The sequence below is a fragment of the Varanus komodoensis genome, unplaced genomic scaffold (assembly GCF_004798865.1).
Source record: "Varanus komodoensis strain SLA01 unplaced genomic scaffold, ASM479886v1 scaffold27, whole genome shotgun sequence".
Lineage (NCBI taxonomy): Eukaryota > Metazoa > Chordata > Lepidosauria > Squamata > Varanidae > Varanus > Varanus komodoensis.
This window is the reverse complement of record NW_025335701.1, coordinates 12,519,788-12,540,548: the sequence shown is the minus strand read 5'-3', so window position 1 is coordinate 12,540,548 and position 20,761 is coordinate 12,519,788. Positions and strand designations below refer to the sequence as shown.

Below are 20,761 nucleotides of genomic sequence, written 5' to 3'. Positions count from 1 at the left end.
TTGGAGGTGCTGCAGACCAAATGCTAAAGTAGCTTCTCTGCTTTTGAGTTATGACCCTTTGGTAAGGACACCAGGATCACGATGTGCAATCTAAGTTAATGAAGAGTTTGGAAACGGAGCAAATCCAAAGGACATGATATGGCTACGTTGGGATCAGTAGGATGGTCATGAGGTTTCAGAGACTGCAGCCGTTATATGTGCAAGCTTGGGAATGTTGTGTAGACGTCAGTGGGGCTTGTTTCTGTGTTAACATGGGTAGGGTGGGCTTGAATACCAAATGAAACATGAAAATTCGGAACTTTCACTGTACTGCATACCCATATCTTTCTGCCTTGCTCCGAGTTGTGTCTCAGGATTTCAAATATTAGGTAATGTAGGTGTTTGAAACCTTGAAATGATTGGCTTGGTATTCCCCAACTTGATACTTCTGAGTTGTATTGAACTGCAAATTCCATCATCCCCAGCCAGGATGCTGGCTGGGAACGATGGAAACTGCAGTCACACACATCTGGGAAACACTAGCTTGAGAAGGCTGGACTTAAAGCACTGACCACTGGTTGATTTAAAGCTGGTGTTTCACTCAGTTGTGCCTTATTAGATTATGCATTGTAGCTAGCAATGCACGCCTTTCCCATTCTCCTCCTGCTCATGTTCCTTGTTCCAGAGAAGTTCTGGAGAGCCACTCGTATGCAAGATTGATGGACGTTACAAGCTGGTTGGTATCCTAAGCTGGGGTAGTGATGACTGTGATCCAGAGGTGCCAACAGTCTACACCCGGATTTCTGCTTACAGGACTTGGATTTCAACAGTCAGTCATGGGAAATTGTAATGGAGACAATCCTTACTTCCTTTGTTTTTCCTTAGTGGGTGGGGTGTGTGAGATGGCCCAACTAACTCTGTATTATGATGCAAAAAAACCCCAGACCCTATCTTGCTATGTACTTCCAGATAACAATAGAAAATGATGTTCTTCTCCTAAAATAAAATAAAAATAAAAGAACAGAAGAGCCAAACAGGTGAAAATTATCTGGAAAATGTGTATTTGGTTAAGCATGTCCTAATGTGTCACCTTGATCTGGCTCTAATGAAGCCAGTGGTAGTTTGACCTTTAATCTGTGCTATCATCCCCTGGTTTTAGGAGAGAACTAAAGTAAATTCCCAGCATGATTGTACTGAAACATTTTTAAAAGGACAGCAGCAGCATGCGTGGTTAAACTCCATGTCTATCCAGTTAGATTTTTCTCCCAGCATCCTCTCCAGTGACTTGCTGCATAGTAGTACATTTTTAGAAAGTGCCAACCTAGGTGTGTGATTTTTTTTGTCTCTCTCTCTCTCACTTGTTCAAATTTAGAGACTAAAAGCACCACCTAGAAACGACTCTTGCATGGGGGGGGGGGTATTTTGAGGGTAAATATGGGCCATCTTCAGGGAGTGGTGAGCTTTTTTAGGGCTGTAGCGGAGCATCCACTGCTGTTCGTTTTTATCCTGCCCAATCGCCCAAAGACTCTCTTGCCGTGGCCTGCCTCTTCTGTGCTAAATTGCCTCCATCTCAGGGGCCTTGCTTGAGGGGAATCCAAAATCTTGGATGCTGTACTGATAAGATAACTTATTTACACCTAGTGTATCTATAGTGCTTTTCCTAATGGCAAGAGATTCCATTTTACCTTTCTGGTGTCCAGTACATCTCAATTATTCTGACTGGTGTTTTTTTTAGGACATGCTTGTATGACCTTTTCTAGTTGGAACTGCATATATTCACCCTCTGTTTTATTTAACATATTTTCTGTCCTGCATTTTGAGGTCATGATGGCCAGTGATGCAGCTGGACCTTGGGCAGGAATCTGGGCTCCACAGTTCAGCCCTGTGCATCACAGAAACTGGCAAGTGGAGGGGCAGCGGGACAAATGCCCACTCCCGGCATCTGTGCCAGCAGGGGTGGGCCCAGACCACTCTATCCTTATTCATCCTTTTCTTATTAATATGTAAAAACATGTTCTAGTCAGGGCACTATACATAGTGTTACGTATTTGTCACAGAAGCTCATTTTCTATTTTTACTTTAAAAACATGTTCTCTTTGCCTACCACAAAATCATGCCCAATGCAGGGTTCCAGTTAAAGCATCCCTGACAGGCCAGCCTTCTCTTGAATGTGTCCAGTGTGGCATCCAGCCCACAAACTCCCTAGGTAATGGGTTCCATTGTCATACTGCTCTAACGAAGTTTTTTCTGATGTCCAGCCAGAATTGGGCTTCATGTAACTTAAGCCCATCATTCTGTGTCTTGCATCCTGGGATGACTGAGAAGTCATCTGAGTCCTCCTCCTGGGTGAAAGCCTTTCAAGCATTTGAAAGGTGCTATTGTATCTCCCTCCAGGTATCTCTTCTCAAGGCTAAATATGCCCAGTTCTTTCATTCTCTCCTTGTAAGAAGGCAAGACTCACTGGAGAAGACCATAGGGAAAGTTGAAGGCAGAAGAAGAGAAGGAAGGCCGATAATGAGATGGAGCAATTCCATAAAGGAAGCCATAGCCCTGAGTTTACAAGGACTGAGCGGGGCTGTCCAGGATAGGACAGTTTGGGAGCGGCCATTCAGAAGGTTGCCAGGAGCTGGAGATGACTTGGCAGGATGTAACAACAAAGTGATGATGGTGGTATGATTTAAGTGACTTTACACTTTGAAACCTCACATGCTTAGAGCCTGCTTTTCTTTCGTTTAGGCTTCATAAACAGGGTTTTTGGCTTGCTTGCTTATTTTTTTGCATTTTCCTCTGGCATATCAGGAATGCAGAAGCAGTTGTAAAATATGAAATGGCTGGTGGGGGGAAAGAAATTGAAGTCATGTGCTTCACACCCAATGTAATACTTGAGGCCATCTAAAGTGGCAGGGGCAGCTGCTAGGAAACCATTTAATCAGAGTCTAATAATTATCCAACTGTACCACTGACTTTACAGTACACGCCAAGGAGCTAACAACGTCAGTACAATCATTTTAAAGCACACATAGTAAAAATAAAAATAAAAAATACAACAACAGCAAGCAGCCCTTGCATCAAGATGCTGTTTTGTTTTGTTTTTTAACAAGCAGGAAAGGTTTCTATATGCAGATATAAATGGCAACTTTACTTGTTGAGCAGAAAAGGAAGAAAGCAAGTGAGAAATGCTTGATAAACGTTTTCGTGAACATTTTGGATACGTCCTTGTTCACTTACCCCGTAAGATTGAAAGCTGCCAATAATCTGTAAATTGGTGCAGGAAAGCATATAGTATGAAACGAGGGGTTTAGCTGAATGTCTTATAGGGAGATGTTCCAGAATGTGACTGCCAATACCAATTAAGCCCCCGTCCATGCTGCACACCAACTTCACCTTAACTGGAAGTAGAAAACTCAGTAGGGTTTGCTGTTGAAGGTCCGTGTAATTAGAAATGCTCAAACGAATGGAGGGCATCCTTCAACTAACTCTGCTCTCAGTTTGCTAAAGTCATCACTTTGAGTTGAGCCTGGAAATAAATCAGGAGCCAATTAAATTGGTTAAACATTAGCATTAAAAAGGTAAAGGTTTCCCCTTGACATTAAAGTCCAGTCATGTCTGACTCTTGGGGGTGGTGCTCATCTCCATTTCCTAGCCGAGGGAGCCAGTGTTTGTCTGCAGACAGTTTCCGTGGTCATGTGGCCGGCATGACTAAACACCGAGGTGCACCGAACGCTGTTACCTTCCCACCGAAATGACACCTTTTTATCTGCTTGCATTTGTATGCTTTCAAACTGCAAGGTTGGCAGGAAAAACATTAGCATTGCATCATCACAAAAACATATTGGCATATGTAAGCATGGCCTATTTTTGTTTCGTGGGCCTTAGATCTTTTTGGTATCTAAGACAGCCCCACCATGAGAGTTGATTTGACCCTTGTGGCTGGAAGATGTTTGATGCTTTTGTTCTAGCCCAGCAAACCAAAACAAGTACTGTTCTATGTGTTGCTATCCACTTGCTCCATGTAATGGTACCAGTAATGTTCTCCTAAGCCAGGCTCAGAAACTAACCAGGGCCCTTTAAAGCCCACATCAAAATGAGAGGTGAGCTTTACAAGCCCGATTCCTGCTGCAGTTCAGATCAAAATCCAGGCGGGAGAAAGTTCCCGGCTTGCCCCTCTCTGCAGGTTTCTGCTTCCTTTCCCCATCTCCTAAACTGGTATTCCTCCACCCTGCTCTTTTCAAGGGACAGTTGTGCAAGAGCAGCAGCAAACATGACTGTTGATTGACTGGTGTGGGGATTGTAGGAGATGTAGCCCTTGGGAGGGGGGCGGGGGACACAAACTGCTTGTAGAGTCCCAGCCCCGAGAACTCATGAAGCAAGCTTCAGCTGTTTCTGCAAAATGCCTTATTTATTTACTGTCCAAGCTGGAAACCCAAATGAGGAGAACAAAGCATTTTGCCCTCATCTCCTCCATTTAGAAACCAGATAGCTTCTGAAGGCCTCGTGAACATTTATGCTGGAGCTTGGAACACACAAGCTCATAGGATTCTACCATCCTCTGTCCTCTTTCAAGCCTCCAAAAGCAAACTCTTCTTATGTCTGGGGCCCCTTGCATTGAGGGTGGGGAGAAGCATGTGAGAAAAACACAGGCAAGCACCCTGGAGCCTTCTGGATGCTTTGGATTACAACTTCCCTTATTCCCAGCCAGCATGAACAAGGTCCAGATTATGAGAGTTGCAGTTCAAAATATCCAGAGGACATCAGGTTTCGTAGCCCTCTTGAAAAGGCTTCACCGCTGTACCAGGTGAACCACACCCCATGGCACCAAGAGCTCTCAAGTTTGGATGTAGAAGGCCAGAACGGGGCTTGCCCACTGGACTCTCGTCTTCTGTATGAAGGAGAAGATACGCTTCTGTGGCCCTCTCATCTCTGAAGATTGTTCTTGAGCTGTTGAGATTGCTTGGACCTCCTCTGTCTCCTGGTATGGTTCAGAGCCCGCAAGAGCTGCAGAGAGCTGGCCTGTGGCTGTCGTTTCTGTATCACCTTCTTGGCCATCAGATCCCGCATTTCTTGCATTAACTGCTGCACTCGACTGTTCTGCAGCTGTAAGAAGAGCTCCTGCAAGTCTGCAGTAGGTTGGGGGTTAGGAATTGTTTCCTGTGACCCAGGGGTGGCAGTCCTCGCTCCGAGATGCAGCAGAGGAATGAGTCCAGCCAAACCCTCCGGCTTATGACGGATGAAAGTAGAGATGATGTAAACACGCATGTTGGAGTTGGACTTGGGAAGAAACTGTAAAGTGTCAGCAGGCTTTGGGACCAAAAGGGGTGCAGATGTTGTGGATGTGGAGGAGATAACTGTGGTGTTCTCATCACTGGAGGCCTGGGAGGAAAGGGTGGGAGCTGCAGATGCAGCAGGCTCCAAGGGGCGAGGGTTAATACAGGCTGTTTTGGCAGGTGTGAGGCAAGCGGTTGTCTCCTCGGCGGTGGTGGTGGGAGCCAGAAGATCTGCAGCAGGAGCAGTGGTGGTGCTCAGAGGCAGCTCAGCAGGGGACTCAGTGGCAGTGGCAGTGCTAATGAGAGGGTAAACTTCATCAAAGATTGTATGGGTCATCTGAGTCCCAAGCCTAGCAGCAGAGCTCCTGGGAATTCCGGCTCTAGCTTTGGTGGTCACAAACTTGGGTTTCCTGCTGTGTGGAGCACCAGTGGCAGTGATCGGTTGAGGGGGAGCTTCAGCAGGAATGGTGGCATGGGGGGACTCGGGAAGCTCAGGAATAGGCTTCTCAGTGGTTGTAGGCTCAAGAGAATACGGCGAGAGGAGGTCAAGCAAGGACTCTGCAGTGGCAGAAGTGGGAACGAGAAGCTCGAGAACGGACTCTGTGAGAGCGGCTCCAGGAGCAAGGGTGGAGAGATGTTCTGGCTCTTCTACCGTGGCTGCTGTCTCGGGAGCAGGCAAGGCAGCAGCAAGTTCGGGAAAAGGCTCTGTTGCAATGGCAGGGGTGGGGAAAAGAGGCTCAAGTGAAGGCTCTGCAAGGAGGTCGTACAAGGGCCCTGCAGTGGTTGTGGCAGACGTATGGACAGGAATTGCGTCCACAACCTGAAAGATGGTGCGCAGGTCTGGATTGAAGCCCGTGGCAGCTGTTGCAGGGATAGGCCTGGCACCAAGAAGTTCGGGAAATGGCTGGGGCGGGGTGGCAAGTTGCTCAGTCAAAGGCTCGGGTGTGGAAGCTGCTACACTGTCATCAGGTTTCACTTCTTGGTTGATGGTCTGCACATCCTCCAAGTACTTGCTGATCTTCTCTGGGCATGGGATCCTCTAAAAAGAAAATGGGATTGTCATCATCAGTGGCATCTCCCACATAGAAAAGTTATTTCATAGGGCTACTAAAATTGGTCAGAGCTAACCATACTCTGATGTCTGTCTGAATGAATCAAGACCTTCCTTAGTTCTGTGGGTTGGGTCCAACACACTCAGAAACAGACTCATCGCTACTTGGGAGGCAACTCCGGCTGAAGATGCCTTTGCTCCCTGCTTGCCTTTCTCCACCTGGGGAAGGTGAGGCAGGAGCAAAAGCTATCTGAGCTACAGTTCTCTAGGCTGTAGCTCAGCCGGTAGTTCCTTTCCCATTTTCTCCCTTCTTGGAGAAGGTGGGGCTTCAGAATAGGGGAGGGGCTTTGGCGAGCCCTACCATTTGGGAGCCTGAGGGGCCAAATTTAGCCCACAGGTTGGAGGTTCCCTGACCTAAATGATGTTTAATTACAGAAAGAGGAAGAATTAAAAGCAAGGAATTTTGCTACATTTTCACCCCAAGTTCTCAAAACAAAGGGGCGGGGGGGTTACTGCCCAGTCTATGCAGGGCCAGTTCAGGGTGCCAAGCCCAACACTTCCCATCATTCCCAATGGATGTGCTGTCTGTGAATTATGGGATTTGTGGTCCAACACATCTGGAAGGCATTGGGGTGAGGAAAGTTGGCAGTGTACTTGCAATGTTAGACAAGAACTTGGAAGATCTGCTTCAAAACCCTACTTGGTTATCCAGTCTCTCAGCCTAATGGGTTGCTGTTCTGAGCATGAAATGGTGGGTTGAGGGAATCAAATGCACTGCCCTGGGTGTTTTGGAGACAGGATGGTTTACAAATGTAATGAACAAACTATTTGATAAGCAGTTATTGAACAAAGAAGGCTGAAAACCTCATTTCCCTGGAAGGGATTTTCACTCTGTTTGCAACCTCTGCTCTTCTCCTTCAGCTCCCACAATGAATGGAAGTGCAGGCCTTTAAGGTTATTCATCCTCTTAGGCTAACTTTTCTACCTATTGTGCTTCCAGCACCTGCTCCTTTCCTTACCTTTACAAAATACTTCTTCAAGGTGCAGCGATAAATGGTGAAAGCACAAAAATCAGGAAATGTGGACATTTCTGTTGAGTCCGAGCAGATCCGCCCTAGGACAGAGGCTGAGAGTTAAAGAAGAGTCTCTGACACCAGACAGCTAAACTCGTTAATCATGACTGAACTACAAAAGATGTCTTGCCACATTACTCCCTAGTCCATGCCACTTTTTCCCAACCTGGTGTCATCATCTCCAGCCGGCAAGGTCATTGTCCCTGCTGGCTGATAGTTGCAGTCCAAACATGTCTAGAAGATACTAGGTTGAGAAAGTTTGGTCTGATCTGTGTGCCTCTACCTTCGCTCTGCACCTACACTCACAAATGAGCCAATCTTACAAAATCCAGGTAAGTACTGCATCCCTGGAGCATTTCATTGCATCATTCAAATTGGGTGAGTTTGACATTGCAGTGCAGATCTCGAAGCTGTCACTTGCCAATGCTTCTGGGAGTTATTCTAATGCCAAAGTGGGCACCTTGTGGCTTTCCAAACTTTGCTGGATTCCAACTCCCTCCAGGCATCTTCCTTTCTGCTTGGACATTTGGTCACCCAGAAAATGTGCTGATGCCCAAACACACGCTTTTGGATTCTCTGCAGGTGACAGGGACTAGCCTTTCCCAAAGGGTGCCCTCTAACCATGTTGATTTGAAATTCCCATCATTCTCCACCAGTAGGAACATGTTGCACCACAAATGCTACAGTGGCTAGGGATGATGGGAGTGGTAGAGCAGCAGGTTAGTGTTGGAGACAAAAGGAAGTCCCTCTTGTTCGTTGTCTGACCATGAGAAAGAAGGCCACACCAACAAGTAATTTTATATAAAAAGACTCTTAATTGCAGGTGCACACTAGCAATAGAGAGTTAGCCCATCTCCAGTCAGGACCAGCTGTCACAGTGATTGTACTTAGTGAATTTATACATTAGCATTTTGCAAAGATTAGTAGTAGAAAATGTCATAGCAGAAAACATCCAGTTACTTTTGGACATGATTATCATGAACTACCAGTCTTTTGAGGCCATTTGGTGTTGAAACACTTGCCTCTAGGCTTATCTAGACAAATTCTGACCTTATTTTATATTTTCAACCCTTTTGTATCTCTCTTGAAGAACACTAAGTAACTGACCCTTGTTGTTTGGCCATCAAGAAAATTTTATTTTCCTCATTAGGAAAGGGGCTTAGATACTCCAGGAGGGAACCATGGTTCACTTGAGCCTTTGCCTCAAGATGTTTTCTCAGAGCTCCAAATGCAGCCCTCCCCTGCTATCAGCTCCAACTGCAATCTGCCTTCGCTTGCATTCACACACAACCCTACCTTGCCCCTCTTCCCTAACCAAGATGGTGGTGGGATGGAATAAGGATGAGTCACATTCAGCCACCCTTGGGCCTTCTTAGTTCCCATGGCAACATACCACTGGGTTAACTACCTAACAAAAGAAGATATGCCAGGCTGGGCCTCACAAACCATTCTGATCAATCCCTTAGCAGGTTTCCTCTTACAACCACAGAACTGTGGAGTCAGAAGAGCTCCTGGAGTTCATTCAGGTCAACCTCCCATCTTCCAACTGTAACTTTAATTCTGCTCTGTGGATTGTAAGAAGACTGCATATGAGGATAGTGGCAACAATGATCATTCCTTTGCATGCCCTAATACAGAAGGAGTTGATGCAGTTGTAGGTCCTCCCAGGTGTTTCTTCCCTTGTCCGATTGACTCTGCCTTTGTACCCTGCCTATAAGAAGCGGAGTCCAAGTGTACTGCATAGCAGGGAAGGGCAGTCAACAGAACCACTGAGAAATGACAGGAGAAACTTGCAGCTGCCTCATCCCCCATTGCAGAGGAGAATAAAAGGGGCAGTGCGGGTCTCTGGTTTGCAATCTGGCAGCTGTCCTATTAAGAACATCATATTAAATATTATAATTTTCTTTTTACATTCAAAGGATGTTCTCTTAATTTATTCTGAAAGCAAACACACAAACATACTGCATATCACTTTCAGATTGGTGAAAAGTAGCATTAAGCCTTCAACAATCTTTGAATTATCTAAACAAGATCACTAGTAAGACAAACTGCTTCCTGGTAGAACTGGAAAATTTAAAGAGGAGCCAAAGGGCTCTGTCTTGAGCTAGAAGCTCATGTTTTCCTTTGTTGTTGCTGTTGTTAGTCGCAAAGTCATGTTCGACCCATCATGACCCCATGGACGGCATTCCTTCAGGCTCTCCTGTCCTCCACCATCCCTTGGAGTCCACCCAAGCTCACCCCCACTGCCCCAGTGACTCCATCTAGCCACTTCATCCTCTACCATTTCCTTCTCCTTTTGTGGTCAATCCTTCCCAGCATCATGGACTTCTCCAATGAGTTGTTCCTTCTCGTTAGGGGGGCAAAGTATTTGAGTATGTTTTCCTTGCCTCCTTGTAATCAGCTAATAGGACATCTAAGAAAATCTTGTCCATGTGAGCACTGCAATAGGTTTTACCTTTAGGGATGACTCCATGGTTTTCATACTGGTCCAGTACCCGGATCAAGGAATATTTGCAGCCGTATGTGGCTCTTAAAAAGCAAATGGAGCTGACACGTCGGGGGCTGTTGAGAGTTCTGAAGAAGTGCTCATATTCGACCTCTGACAGGGGCAATCCCGCTAGCGAGTGTTCTTGTCTCTGTGTGTCTGCTGGGAGAAGCCATTTTGAGAGTGCTGTGAAACAAACAAGAGAATGAACCATGGCTGAAGCCTCACAGATGGCTAGTAAGATTGCAAGGCTGATTTTGACAACACCATTGGTGTTGCTCATGCTTTGCGACATAAATCAGCACTTGAGCTGATTCCATTTTTAGAAGAAGCTGTTAATTCATTTATGGGAGCAACCTGTGGCTGTCCAGGTGTTATCAACTCTTCTGGCTAAGACTAATGGGTGTTGCAATCCAACAACTTCTGGAGGGCCAGAACATGCTCTATGTTCCAGCGTAGTGCATAAATCCATTATGTGTGCACCGCATCACTGAGTTAACAGCCACTTTATATTCATGATGTACATACACAAGTTACATATCTGTATGACATGAAGTTACATATCTGTATGACATGAAGCAACAGATGGGTCCTCCAAAAAGATGCTTTGCTCACCAAGCAAGAAGTTGGCTTAAACTGACAAGCCCTGTGTACAATTGCAGTCACATCAATCAACCCTCATCTGCAGGCTGGATCTACACTAGAGTTCCTTCTGCTTATCTGTTGTGGTATTTCCACTAAACCACTCCTGGGAGACATGCTAAAGAATCCAGCACAATTTCCACTGCATTGAAAGTGTGATCTTATATCACACACAATGCAATTGAGGGAGAAATAGGAGGAACTGGAAAAGTGATGTGTGGAGAAATGCCCTTTGAGTTTTGTTTGCTCCATTAAGCATAAGTTTGCTTGGTTTGAGATTTTTTTTAAATCACAGCCTCTTTCTGAAGGCCAAACTTACACCCTTCAATCTCATGCTGACTTGCAACAGTAAGCTTCACTGAAGGTAATGGGATTTACTTCTGAGCAGATATATATGGGTCATTCTCACCTACCTGTTCCTTGCAGCTGATCTCCCATGCTGATTTTTGCAAAGAACAGATAGCTGAAAACAGCCTGATAAATGTGTCTCCTCAGAAGTAAATCACATTGCCTTCAATGCTACCAGCTCCTTGTGGTTCCTTTCCTGTGCTGACTTTTGCAGACAGCGTGAACAGTGCTATGAGTTTAGGACTGAAAGGTATACTGTGGGAAAAAAATACAAGATATAATTAATCTGTGATATAACAGGTCAGAAGAAATCCAGGAAATAATGATGAAAATAGGCATCCCATTTCCTCCTCAGAGAAGAAAAAAGGTTGAATGTAAATAATTGTGCTAATAATTACATCTATAGATATATGTAGGCAGGCAAGCAGATTAGTAAATATATATTTGTATATTTGTAGGCTTATTTGCAAGACTGAAGTGCCCATCCTTTGTACAAGGTTCAAGGATGGACACTTTTCCAGTGAAAATGTCAGCACCGTATCTGTTCCCAGTGCCATTTTTTTCCCACCTTGGAAATCTGTGAAGGGCTGCATCTGAGTCTCAAAAGCCCCCATCAGCTCCCATATAGCTGAGTAACTTCTTCATACACCATGGAGCCAAGAAGGGAGGAGATCAGAAAAGGAGAAACTCACCAAGGGTGAAGAGGAGGTGCTTTGAGGCTGAGTGCCACCCCATCATCCTGGTGGGTGCTCTGGATACAGGGCTGTTCTAAAGAAGGAACCATTGGTGGGGCAGTACAGATAAAGGATGTTCTTGGGTGCCTGGAGTTCTCACGTCTTTCCCTTTGCCTGCTGCTGCTTCTAATCAGGCCTCTTGTGGATCAAGGGAAACAGCGGGGGAATAATAAGAAATGTCGCAGTGGGCTAGGTCACAAGAGAGGCTTGTGACATCATTGGCTAGTAAGGTTCTTTCCTTCTGAGTCCTGCTGCCTAAATGATTCGCGTGTCTGTAATTTTAGTGGTTTTCTATCACTTCCTCCTCTCAGAGACATAGCTGGCATTGTGGACTTGGATGAGAGAGTCCTGGAAGACTGTAACACATGGATTTGCTTTTTGGCCTGGATAGCTGACCCCTGCTGTGTGCTCCTTCATACAACTTAAGTAGGACTGCTATCCGAAGCTCTCCGTTATGGTGCAATCCTATGCATGTTTTGACAGAAAAAAGTCCCACAACTCCCAGGATGTACCAGCCAGCATAGGGAGCTATAAGCCTTTTCTCTGCCTAAATTTTCATAGGACTGTGACCTTTGAGTGAGATTATGAAGATAGGCAAATCAAGGCTGTGGCCAGCCTGAAAGGTCAGCGGAGGCAGTGTGGAGATGGCAAATTTTTAATGTATGATTTTATTACTGGATGCTATGCTTCATTTTTATCCTGTTTTTAATGTAAGACTGTCCCAAGATAGTAGTAGTTGGATGGTATACAAAAATTTTAAATAAATAAAATTAGGGAGACTAGGTCATCTGATTTGTAGGCCTTTTAAGGATAAAACTGTAAACTGCTCTGTAATTGCTGGTTTAGAGATATAAGAGAGGAGCAGGGATGATCTGGTGCTCCCACAGTGCTTTGCAGCAGTTGTCATGGTTATACTCCCAGAAGTGAGCTTACCTAGGAGCTGAACTTAAACAGGGCCACACTACATGTGATGTTAAATGCATAATCTGTCCTTTCATGCTTGATCTTTCTACTTTAAATAGCAGCTGTGAGGGTGGGTGTTTTTCAGTAGCCCTTTGCTTGCACTATGGCCAGAAAAAAAGTCATCCTTTAAGCGACTATTTGCAATGGGAAGGAAAAGTATATCTCTGAGCTGTATAATTTTTTTCAGCATTTAGCCATGACAGAAATTACCCTTTCCTCAACAGAAACTTTGTCTTCCCATTGCAAATGGAACCCTAAAAGGGGATTTTGTTTTCTTGTTCACGATCAGAGAGACAGCCCTAAAACCTGATTGCTGCAGACACTCCACTACAGCCCTGCAGAAGAGCACCTCTGTTTGGCAGCTCCTCTCTCAGCTGAAACCACCAACAGCCTTTTCCAGCAAGTTGTAGGAGGAGAGGGCAAGCAGGGCCACTCCAGACTCCTCTTCCCTCCCCATTCCTTGTGAGCCCGTCTTTTTAGACTGTAAACCAGAGCCATTTTGGCTGAGGAGGTAAAAGATCTTTTACTTATTAGATTTATATCCCGCCTTTTTCTTTTTTAAAGAACTCAAAGTGGTTTATATTATTCTCCTCCTGCTCTCAATTTTATCCCCACAGCAACAACCCTGTGAGGTGGGTTGGGTAGAGACTGTGACTGACCCAAAGTCACCCAGTTGGCTCCATGGCAAAGCAGGGACTAGAACCCAGTTCGCCCGAGTGCCAGACCTGCACTCTTAACCACTACAAATGCTTCTAGCTTAAGTAAAAAAATTAAGCAGGAGGCCAAAGTATAAATGAAAGATTACTTCATTTGGTCCTGCTGGCTGCTCAGTTCCTCCTGGGAGGAGACCAGCACAACCTAATTTGGTTGTGACTGCACATGCAAACAGAACAGGGTGCAGAAATCCTGAACTTTGCCGCTTAAGGTAGCAAGTGTTGGAACAGTATTTTTAAATACCCTTGCATTTATTCAAAACTAAATACTAGTTCTCCTTACAAGTAGAAAATGAGCACAGTAGAGAATGGATGGGGCTGGAATGAATCATCCTTGCTCTGCTGGTTTTATTTTGGCAGGGAGGTTTTGTTTATAAATAGGCAGCCAAGACTGCCTGTCCTCATCTGTAATCTGGTGGTACCTTAATATTACTGTCTTGGGGCCTTTTATCTCTGCATGCAAAGCGTGCCCTTTGAGTGCAGGTGGGGGGTTCGATGGGGAGAAGGGTCACTTGCTGGCGTTTTGCAAGAAAGATATTATACAGAGGAGTGAATGTACCTTTTGTTGTTTCTTAGAACAAAGCCATACCTTTAACTGTTTTGAAACACAGCCAAGACATGGCCTTCCTATTGTGGTTCCAAGATTTCCCAGGTTATTAATGAAAGAGAATGCAGTAGAAAAAATGGTTTCTCTGGGTGGATAAACCCTGTTTGTCCTTTGAGGTCATGAGCTTGGAGCATCACTCCTCTTTTCACTTCAATTGGCTCTTTATTCTGCAAGCTCACGACTGAAGAGTTGGGTTATTCGGGCTTCAGTCCTATGCAAACAATTCCACCGTGAAGATCCAAGTTTGGAGGTCTTCTGCCCAAACACCCTGCTATACATGGGCACTTGCAGAAATAAAGGCACAAGGATTGGCTGACTTTTTCCCCACATGTGCTTCACCTCCTGTTGCTTCCCACTTGAATTTCTCTGAGTTTTTTCTGAAATCAAATGCCCTCGTTTTCCTGTGCAGGCATCCCTTTATACAAATAGGGTTTCTGCAGAAGGCAGGGTCATTCGCAGAAGTGTGTGTGTGTGTGTGTGTGTGTGTGTGAGAGAGAGAGAGAGAGAGAGAGAGAGAGAGAGAGAGAGAGAGAATTTGCATATGCATATTCACTTCTGAAGTCCCATCGGCCTGAGTCCTGGATCTTTTCAGCACCTAGCACTATTTCTGGAGAAGATATAGCTAGGATTGCTCCGTCAGGCGTTCTTCGAGCAAGGCTATGCTCACAGGGCGATCCGACCATTGTCTTCTCTGAACCAGCTCAACATGTGCAAACAGGGCGCTCCTCCCATGCACTGAAATAAAACAGCTGCGCTGCTCTCCTCGCTGAGCAAACGATGGTGTACCTGCAGCTATTTTCGGTGAACGGTGCTCCTAGACGCCTCGGGCAGCGGTTGCTCCGCGACCAGATCAGGTGACTTAGACTGGGCCAATCAAAGTCGATAAAATGCCCGCCCTTTTGCAGTACTAGTGCTTGTAAGAAGTTCCTAGGGCAGGAGGTGCAGAAGTGCTTTGCTGGGGCCTTGACTTTCTCCTCCTGTATATGTTGAAGCGAAGCAAGGGTGGAAGCAAGCGACAGCTTTCTTTCACTTCTCCAGACTGAAGAGCCACCAAAGAAAGGTGCACAAATTTATTGTGTGGCAATGGGATTGTTAATAGGGTCTGTGGGTTTCATGATTGCAGTTGTGCATATGTGATTCAGATAAGGATTTTGCTTACCCAGGCTGGGCCCGCGTGGTCTCTGTACCTCTCTTGGCTTTTTAAAAAGCTAGATCTGCTGGCTCTGGCATTTCGGTTTGTTAGTAGTGGCAGCATTACATTGTGTGCTTGATCAACCCCCATCCTGTCCCAAATCTCTGGAATGGGAGCTGTTGCGGGAACAAGGTGGTCCTAAAAGAGCGCTTTTATTTGGCTTTGTGATTTCCTCACTCCTTCCTCTCTGTAGCCTCAGCTTTCCGTTCCTAGGGTAAGGTTTGGTGCTTACTGGGGATTCAGAGATTGTGGCTTCTCTTCTGGTGATTCAACCTCAGCACCACTACTCAGGTTGGGCCTGCCTGCATTGCTTGTGATTTAGTTTGGCCTGTCTTGTGTGATACATCTGCTCTGGGCTAGTCCTAAATCTTTTAGGTCAAGCACTGCTTAGGAGTTCAACAGAACCTGCACAATGCAATGGGGCTTATTCCTTGATAAGTTGTAGGTTTGCAGCCTCTTTGGAATGAGGTGGGCTGTTATATTTAGAAGATATTAATGAATGAGAAGACACTGAAGCTGGCCATACTAAGCAATCATTCCAGGTGCTGGTTTTGGCTTTAAAAACAAAAATAAATAAATGGTTTGGCATCCAGGGGCTGTGATGGGCTCTTTCCCATGTGATGTTGCCCAATTTTTAAGGCCTGCTTCAGAAAACCTTGGGTGCCCTTGCCTTAAGAGGTGAATGGCAACTTGGATCTAGGCCTTCTTGGTGGTGGCACCCCATTTGTGTAAAAGCTCCCCCAAGTAGACTTCTGTGCAGTGCCAGCTGTTTGAGATGTCTTAAAGTGCAATCTTATGCATGTGTAGATAGAGCAGGTGTTCTCTATCTAAATACACTTGTGGTTGTGCCCTTAGATTGCAGCCCTGTGAACCCTTACTTGGAAGTAAGCCCTGTTTTCTTCTGAATAGAGATGTATGCAGTAAGCTCTTTATATTTGGCTAGCACTGCTGGTGAATGATTTCTTCTGCTGTTATGTGAAGCTACTGCCTGATTGCCTGTTTTTGTTGCTTGTGGCTGTTGCTTATGTCAATTTTTGCTCTGTATTAGGAGTTATTTGCCAGCTTTGAAACTTTTCAAAGCAGAAAAGCAATATTAAAATTTTCTAAAATAAGCTAGTTGTCTGGGATTGGTGTTTGGATCAAGTTGCTGTTCAATCTGGAGTAAATTTTTTCCTGGTTAACTTACTTTGGTATTTTGCACCAACATTCAGTTCTTCTGGAGTGACTAAGAAAACCTATGAAAACCATACAGTTTGTCAATAAAAAGCAGAAAATGATGTCAGCAGATAAAAGTAAATCAATATATAAATAAATAAAAAGCAGGAAAATTAAATTAGTAAAATTGTTGATTGACCTGGGTAAATGTTGTCTATTTTTATTCTATTTCTATACCAACTAATAGTTGAAGCTCTCTGGCCAGTCCATAACACTTCATAAAAATAGGTTTGTTCTGAATGTGGTTGCAGTCCTTCTAAAACAAGGGTGGGCAGCTTGTGGTCCTCGGGGAGTATGTTGTCCTCAGCTTATTTTCATGTGTCCCTTCGTCTAATTCCAAAAGCACCATGAAGAGGAGGCAAGCTATGAACAAGTCCAGAAAGGAGTACTGTCTGTTGTGTGTGTGTGTGTTGCATCCTTTTAGCACCAGTGAGGTAAGCATCTATGTGATTTGTTTTTCTGCTCCCTAGTTCTTTACATTGGCATGCTCTTCTGGATGAAACAAAGATTAAGGGCCTCTGCCCAGAATTGTCAAGGGCCTGATAAGGTGAATAAGCTGAAGAATTTGAAAGGAGGAGGAGGTAAGGAACCAATTTAAGGAGGTCAGAAATATCCACAAGTGAAATGTTAAGTTCATTTCCCTAGAGCCAGCCCTTTTCATTTCGTTCACATCTTCTAAATTACTGAAGAGAAATATGGAAAGCTGTAATAATCTCATGCCTGGTTAACATTCTGAACATACCAGCTCTCTGACTGCAAGGGCAACTTTGGAGGTAACGATCTCAGTTTAGTAAGTGTTGAGCTATTAAATCAGGAATGCATCTCATACCCACAAACTGCACATGTTTCCATGTGCTGCCCTTGACAGTATATCATTTCTTTAAATCAGTTTCCTGTGACCACTGAATGGGAAACTGGTTTAAACTTGGAATTCAAGCCTTATATGAAACCATGATTTCGATCAAGAGCTTTTTTCTTCCCAATGTTTTGAATCGCAGCTTAAAGCTTTCTTGACCATTGACCCTGCTGACAGGAGCTGATAGAAGCTAAAAACATCCAGAGGGCACTAGGTTGGGAAGGGTGGTATAGGACTTTAAAGGTGATAACTGTGCCCAAAAATGAATCTGACGTTACCACAATAGCTACAATCATGGATGCATGTGCTCCCAACACCCTGGCTCTGGTCAGAAGTCTTGGTACAACATTCTCACCAGCTGATGTTTCCAAATGCTCTTAAAAGGCAGCCCTGTGTAGAATAATCCAGGTGTGCCCCAACCTTGCACACCTGTGTTTTTTGTCATCTTAATACACTTTCCTAAAGTAGCAAGAACTGACTGATATCACTTACAAAATATAGGATGGTTTGTTCCTTCATCCAGCCTAGGATCGCTATCCACATAATCCTGTTTCGTTTTCTTTTTCATTGACTTTGTGCTGTAGGGAAACTATTTGTACCTTAAAATCAAATGTTTGCATATGCTGGCGTTTTAGTAAGGATTACTTGTTCTAGTGAGGGTTAGTGCATTCATGTCCACCAATGGAGAACTGTGGTGGGTGAAGAAGCTAAACCAGTTCAGATACAGAGAAGAGATTCATACCACCCAGTCTCACTGCAACCATAATACTGTTAGTCTAATCCTATTTCTTTGAGCAGTGAGACATTCTTGGGGTGCAGTGCTTACCCAGTGGTGGTTTGCTTTGGAAGCAGGTCACTGGAGTATTTGCATTTATTTGCATATTTATAGGATGAGTCTAGGTGGAGGTCTAGTTAAACCCTCTCAGCACATTCACTATTCTCGTGTCTGCTCTCTAGAGATAGAAACTGGCTGTTCTGTTGTTACAAATGTCCAACTTTCTGTGTCTGGTAGAGGTTACACGTAGGACATGAGTGCAACATCTTCTGCTTGGTCATGTTCCCAGCAACTGGTGTAAGTAGGCATACTGCCTCTGATACTGGAGGTAACGTATGACAGTCATCACTCATCTCTTTGTCTGTGTCTTTTTTTCAGTCCTGATCAGGTAACTGTCTGTTGTTCTTTTCACCTGCTGAATCGTTGCCACTTTTCCCTGACTGGGACAGGTGGAGGCAACCTGGTTCTTAAGGCCATTGTCTGGTGTCTTCTTAGTTTTACAGAGATAAATCACTGGCCAGGATCCCCCCACCCCACCAGGGCAACCCAATCTGGTAGCCCTACTTATAAAAATCCAGTAAGAAATCCATAATAGTACTTTTCAATTTGTAGTGAATAGCAATGTTAGTTTATTGTGACAAAAACAAAAAAATCTGGTAGCAAAGGAAGACTCATAAATGTATTTTGTCACAAGATTTACATGGACTGTGGCCAACATCATTACATGCATGGAGTATTGTGGAGTTTCCAGTTTAAATCTGGTCCAAGTGGTGAGTGGGGGGAAAGTGAGTGGGCAGAGGTTGTAGATGGTAAGTTCTGAAGGAAGTATGGAGAGAGACAATCCCATTATTAACTATAGTTCTTCGAAGTGCAGCTTCTGCTGATAGAAAAAAACATGCTGGCATTTAGAGAAAGGATTTAAAAAAATCCCACTTCATGTGTTAAGTGGTGTACCAAGCACATTTAGTTTCCTTCCAGCCTCACTATTTGGAATTCTTCATCTGTCACCTCGACCGTAGAATTGTACAGAAACCCCAAGCCCTCATTACTACTCCATCCATCTGATCAAATAAGGTATAGTCCTGATCAAATAGGGTATAGTCCACAAAGGCTTATGACAGAATACATTTATTACTACTTCTCAAGTGAATCAAATTCTCACAAACTACTTTGACTTCTCACATGCAAGAAGAGAAAGCAGAGAGAAGTCAAATGGTAAATGTGTCAGAAAACCTAGCTGTTGCACTTTGTGTATAATTATACATCTGTCTCTCCATATATGTGAAATTAATCATGTCCAAATACCCTCTCATTTCTTTTTTAAAGCCAAATTTTTGTTTGCAGATGCCATTGAAAAAGAACTTGAAGGGAGTTTTGTCCCAGTTTCTGATCAGGAAGAGAATTCTGAGAACGGACACAAATCGAAAAAGCAACCCAAAAGAATTAAGAGAGTGATGAAACGTACCTCCGAAAGGTCACATTCAGAAAAACCTGAAGAAACCAGTCTCTGCCCTGTCAATAAAGCAGATAGAGCAAAGAGACCCATTGAGTCTATGAAGAAAAACTGTGCAGACAAAGTATCCCATCAGTGTAAGGAATGTGGGAAGTGTTTCAGACAAAGGCCATACCTTACCCAACATCAGCGAATCCACATGGAGAAGCACATTAAGTGTAGTGAATGTGGGAAAACAATGTCTCGGAATGCCGACCTTGTTCAGCATTGGAGAACTCATACTGGAGAGAAGCCATATCAGTGCGCCGAATGTGGAAGGAACTTTTCTCAGGCATCAAATGCCATTAGGCACCAAAGGATCCACACTGGAGAAAAGCCATACAAATGTACACTGTGTGGGAAAAGCTTTAATCAAAACACACATCTTGTTTGCCACCAGAGATATCACAGTGGGGAAAAGCCTTATAAGTGTGTTACGTGCGAGAAGAGCTTCACTGAGAAAGCATCACTGCAGCTTCACCAAAGGGTCCACACAGGAGAAAAGCCCCACAAATGCCTAGAATGTGGGAAGAACTTCCGACTTCTTTCTGCCATCATTCATCATAGGAGAATCCACACGGGAGAGAAGCCCTATAGCTGTAGCGAATGTGGAAAGAACTTCCGGCAGAAATCAACACTTACTGTTCACAGGAGAACCCACACGGGAGAAAAGCCTTACAGCTGTACTGAATGTGGTAAGAGCTTCAGCCAGCGTTTCTATGTCTCTGTTCACAAGAGAATGCACACAAGAAAGAATCGCCAGAGCAGTACTCTGGAAGGATGAGGAAAATGTTAATGATTCTACCACACTTGTTCTGCGTGTGGGTATTGAAGCAGAAGAAAAATTTTCCCTCTTGACCACTTGAAAGCATCTCTGGATCCTTTCCTTTGGATACATGATAAACTGTTAACAAGTTGAGCCATCGTTTTTTGTTGTTTTATATTACCAATGTTTTTCTTTCTTCTCTTTTTTTGTTTTAATTTTATAAATCACCTTGATAGGGCTTTCAGCCTGGAAGAGCAGCCTGTATGTGTACAAGCATATTAAAAAATAAAAAATGTTTCTGGTTACTAGATATACTGTGTAGCTGTAATGAGTATAATACCCTTTTTGGTAGGAATTAAGTTATTTATTTGTACACCATTTTCTTACCACATTTTAATGTTAATGGCTTTCTCTGTATGTTAGGCTCTTCTCTTTTATACACCGATGCTTCTTAATGCTTTAATGTTAGAGTTTATGTTTTAAAATGGGTGAAGACCTCAAGCCTGCATTCTCCATGAGGCCATGCCTCCTTCCCCCATCCATAGATTGTTGGTTGGTTTCCTGGCTTCAGCGTAGTTTTTGTCCTCTTGAAAAGTTTGAAAAGCC

The 20,761-nt window shown here is 44.2% G+C and overlaps 2 protein-coding genes across 2 annotated transcripts in view; both read left to right on the top strand.

Moving 5' to 3' along the window:
- Positions 1–829, top strand: part of OVCH1 (ovochymase 1) — a 47,071-nt gene extending 46,242 nt beyond the window's left edge. The window contains exon 29 of the mRNA XM_044433938.1: positions 670–829. Coding sequence (XP_044289873.1) covers positions 670–829 — 160 coding nt within the window. The remainder of the gene's footprint in view (positions 1–669) is intronic.
- A 13,807-nt stretch (positions 830–14,636) lies between these two features.
- On the top strand, positions 14,637–20,173 carry LOC123025350 (zinc finger protein 239-like). Its single transcript, XM_044433937.1, has 4 exons — positions 14,637–14,713; positions 15,907–15,935; positions 16,737–16,847; positions 19,242–20,173. The coding sequence occupies exons 1-4, from the start codon at positions 14,637–14,639 to the stop codon at positions 20,171–20,173; spliced, it is 1,149 nt and encodes a 382-aa protein (XP_044289872.1).
- Positions 20,174–20,761: the final 588 nt, after the last annotated feature.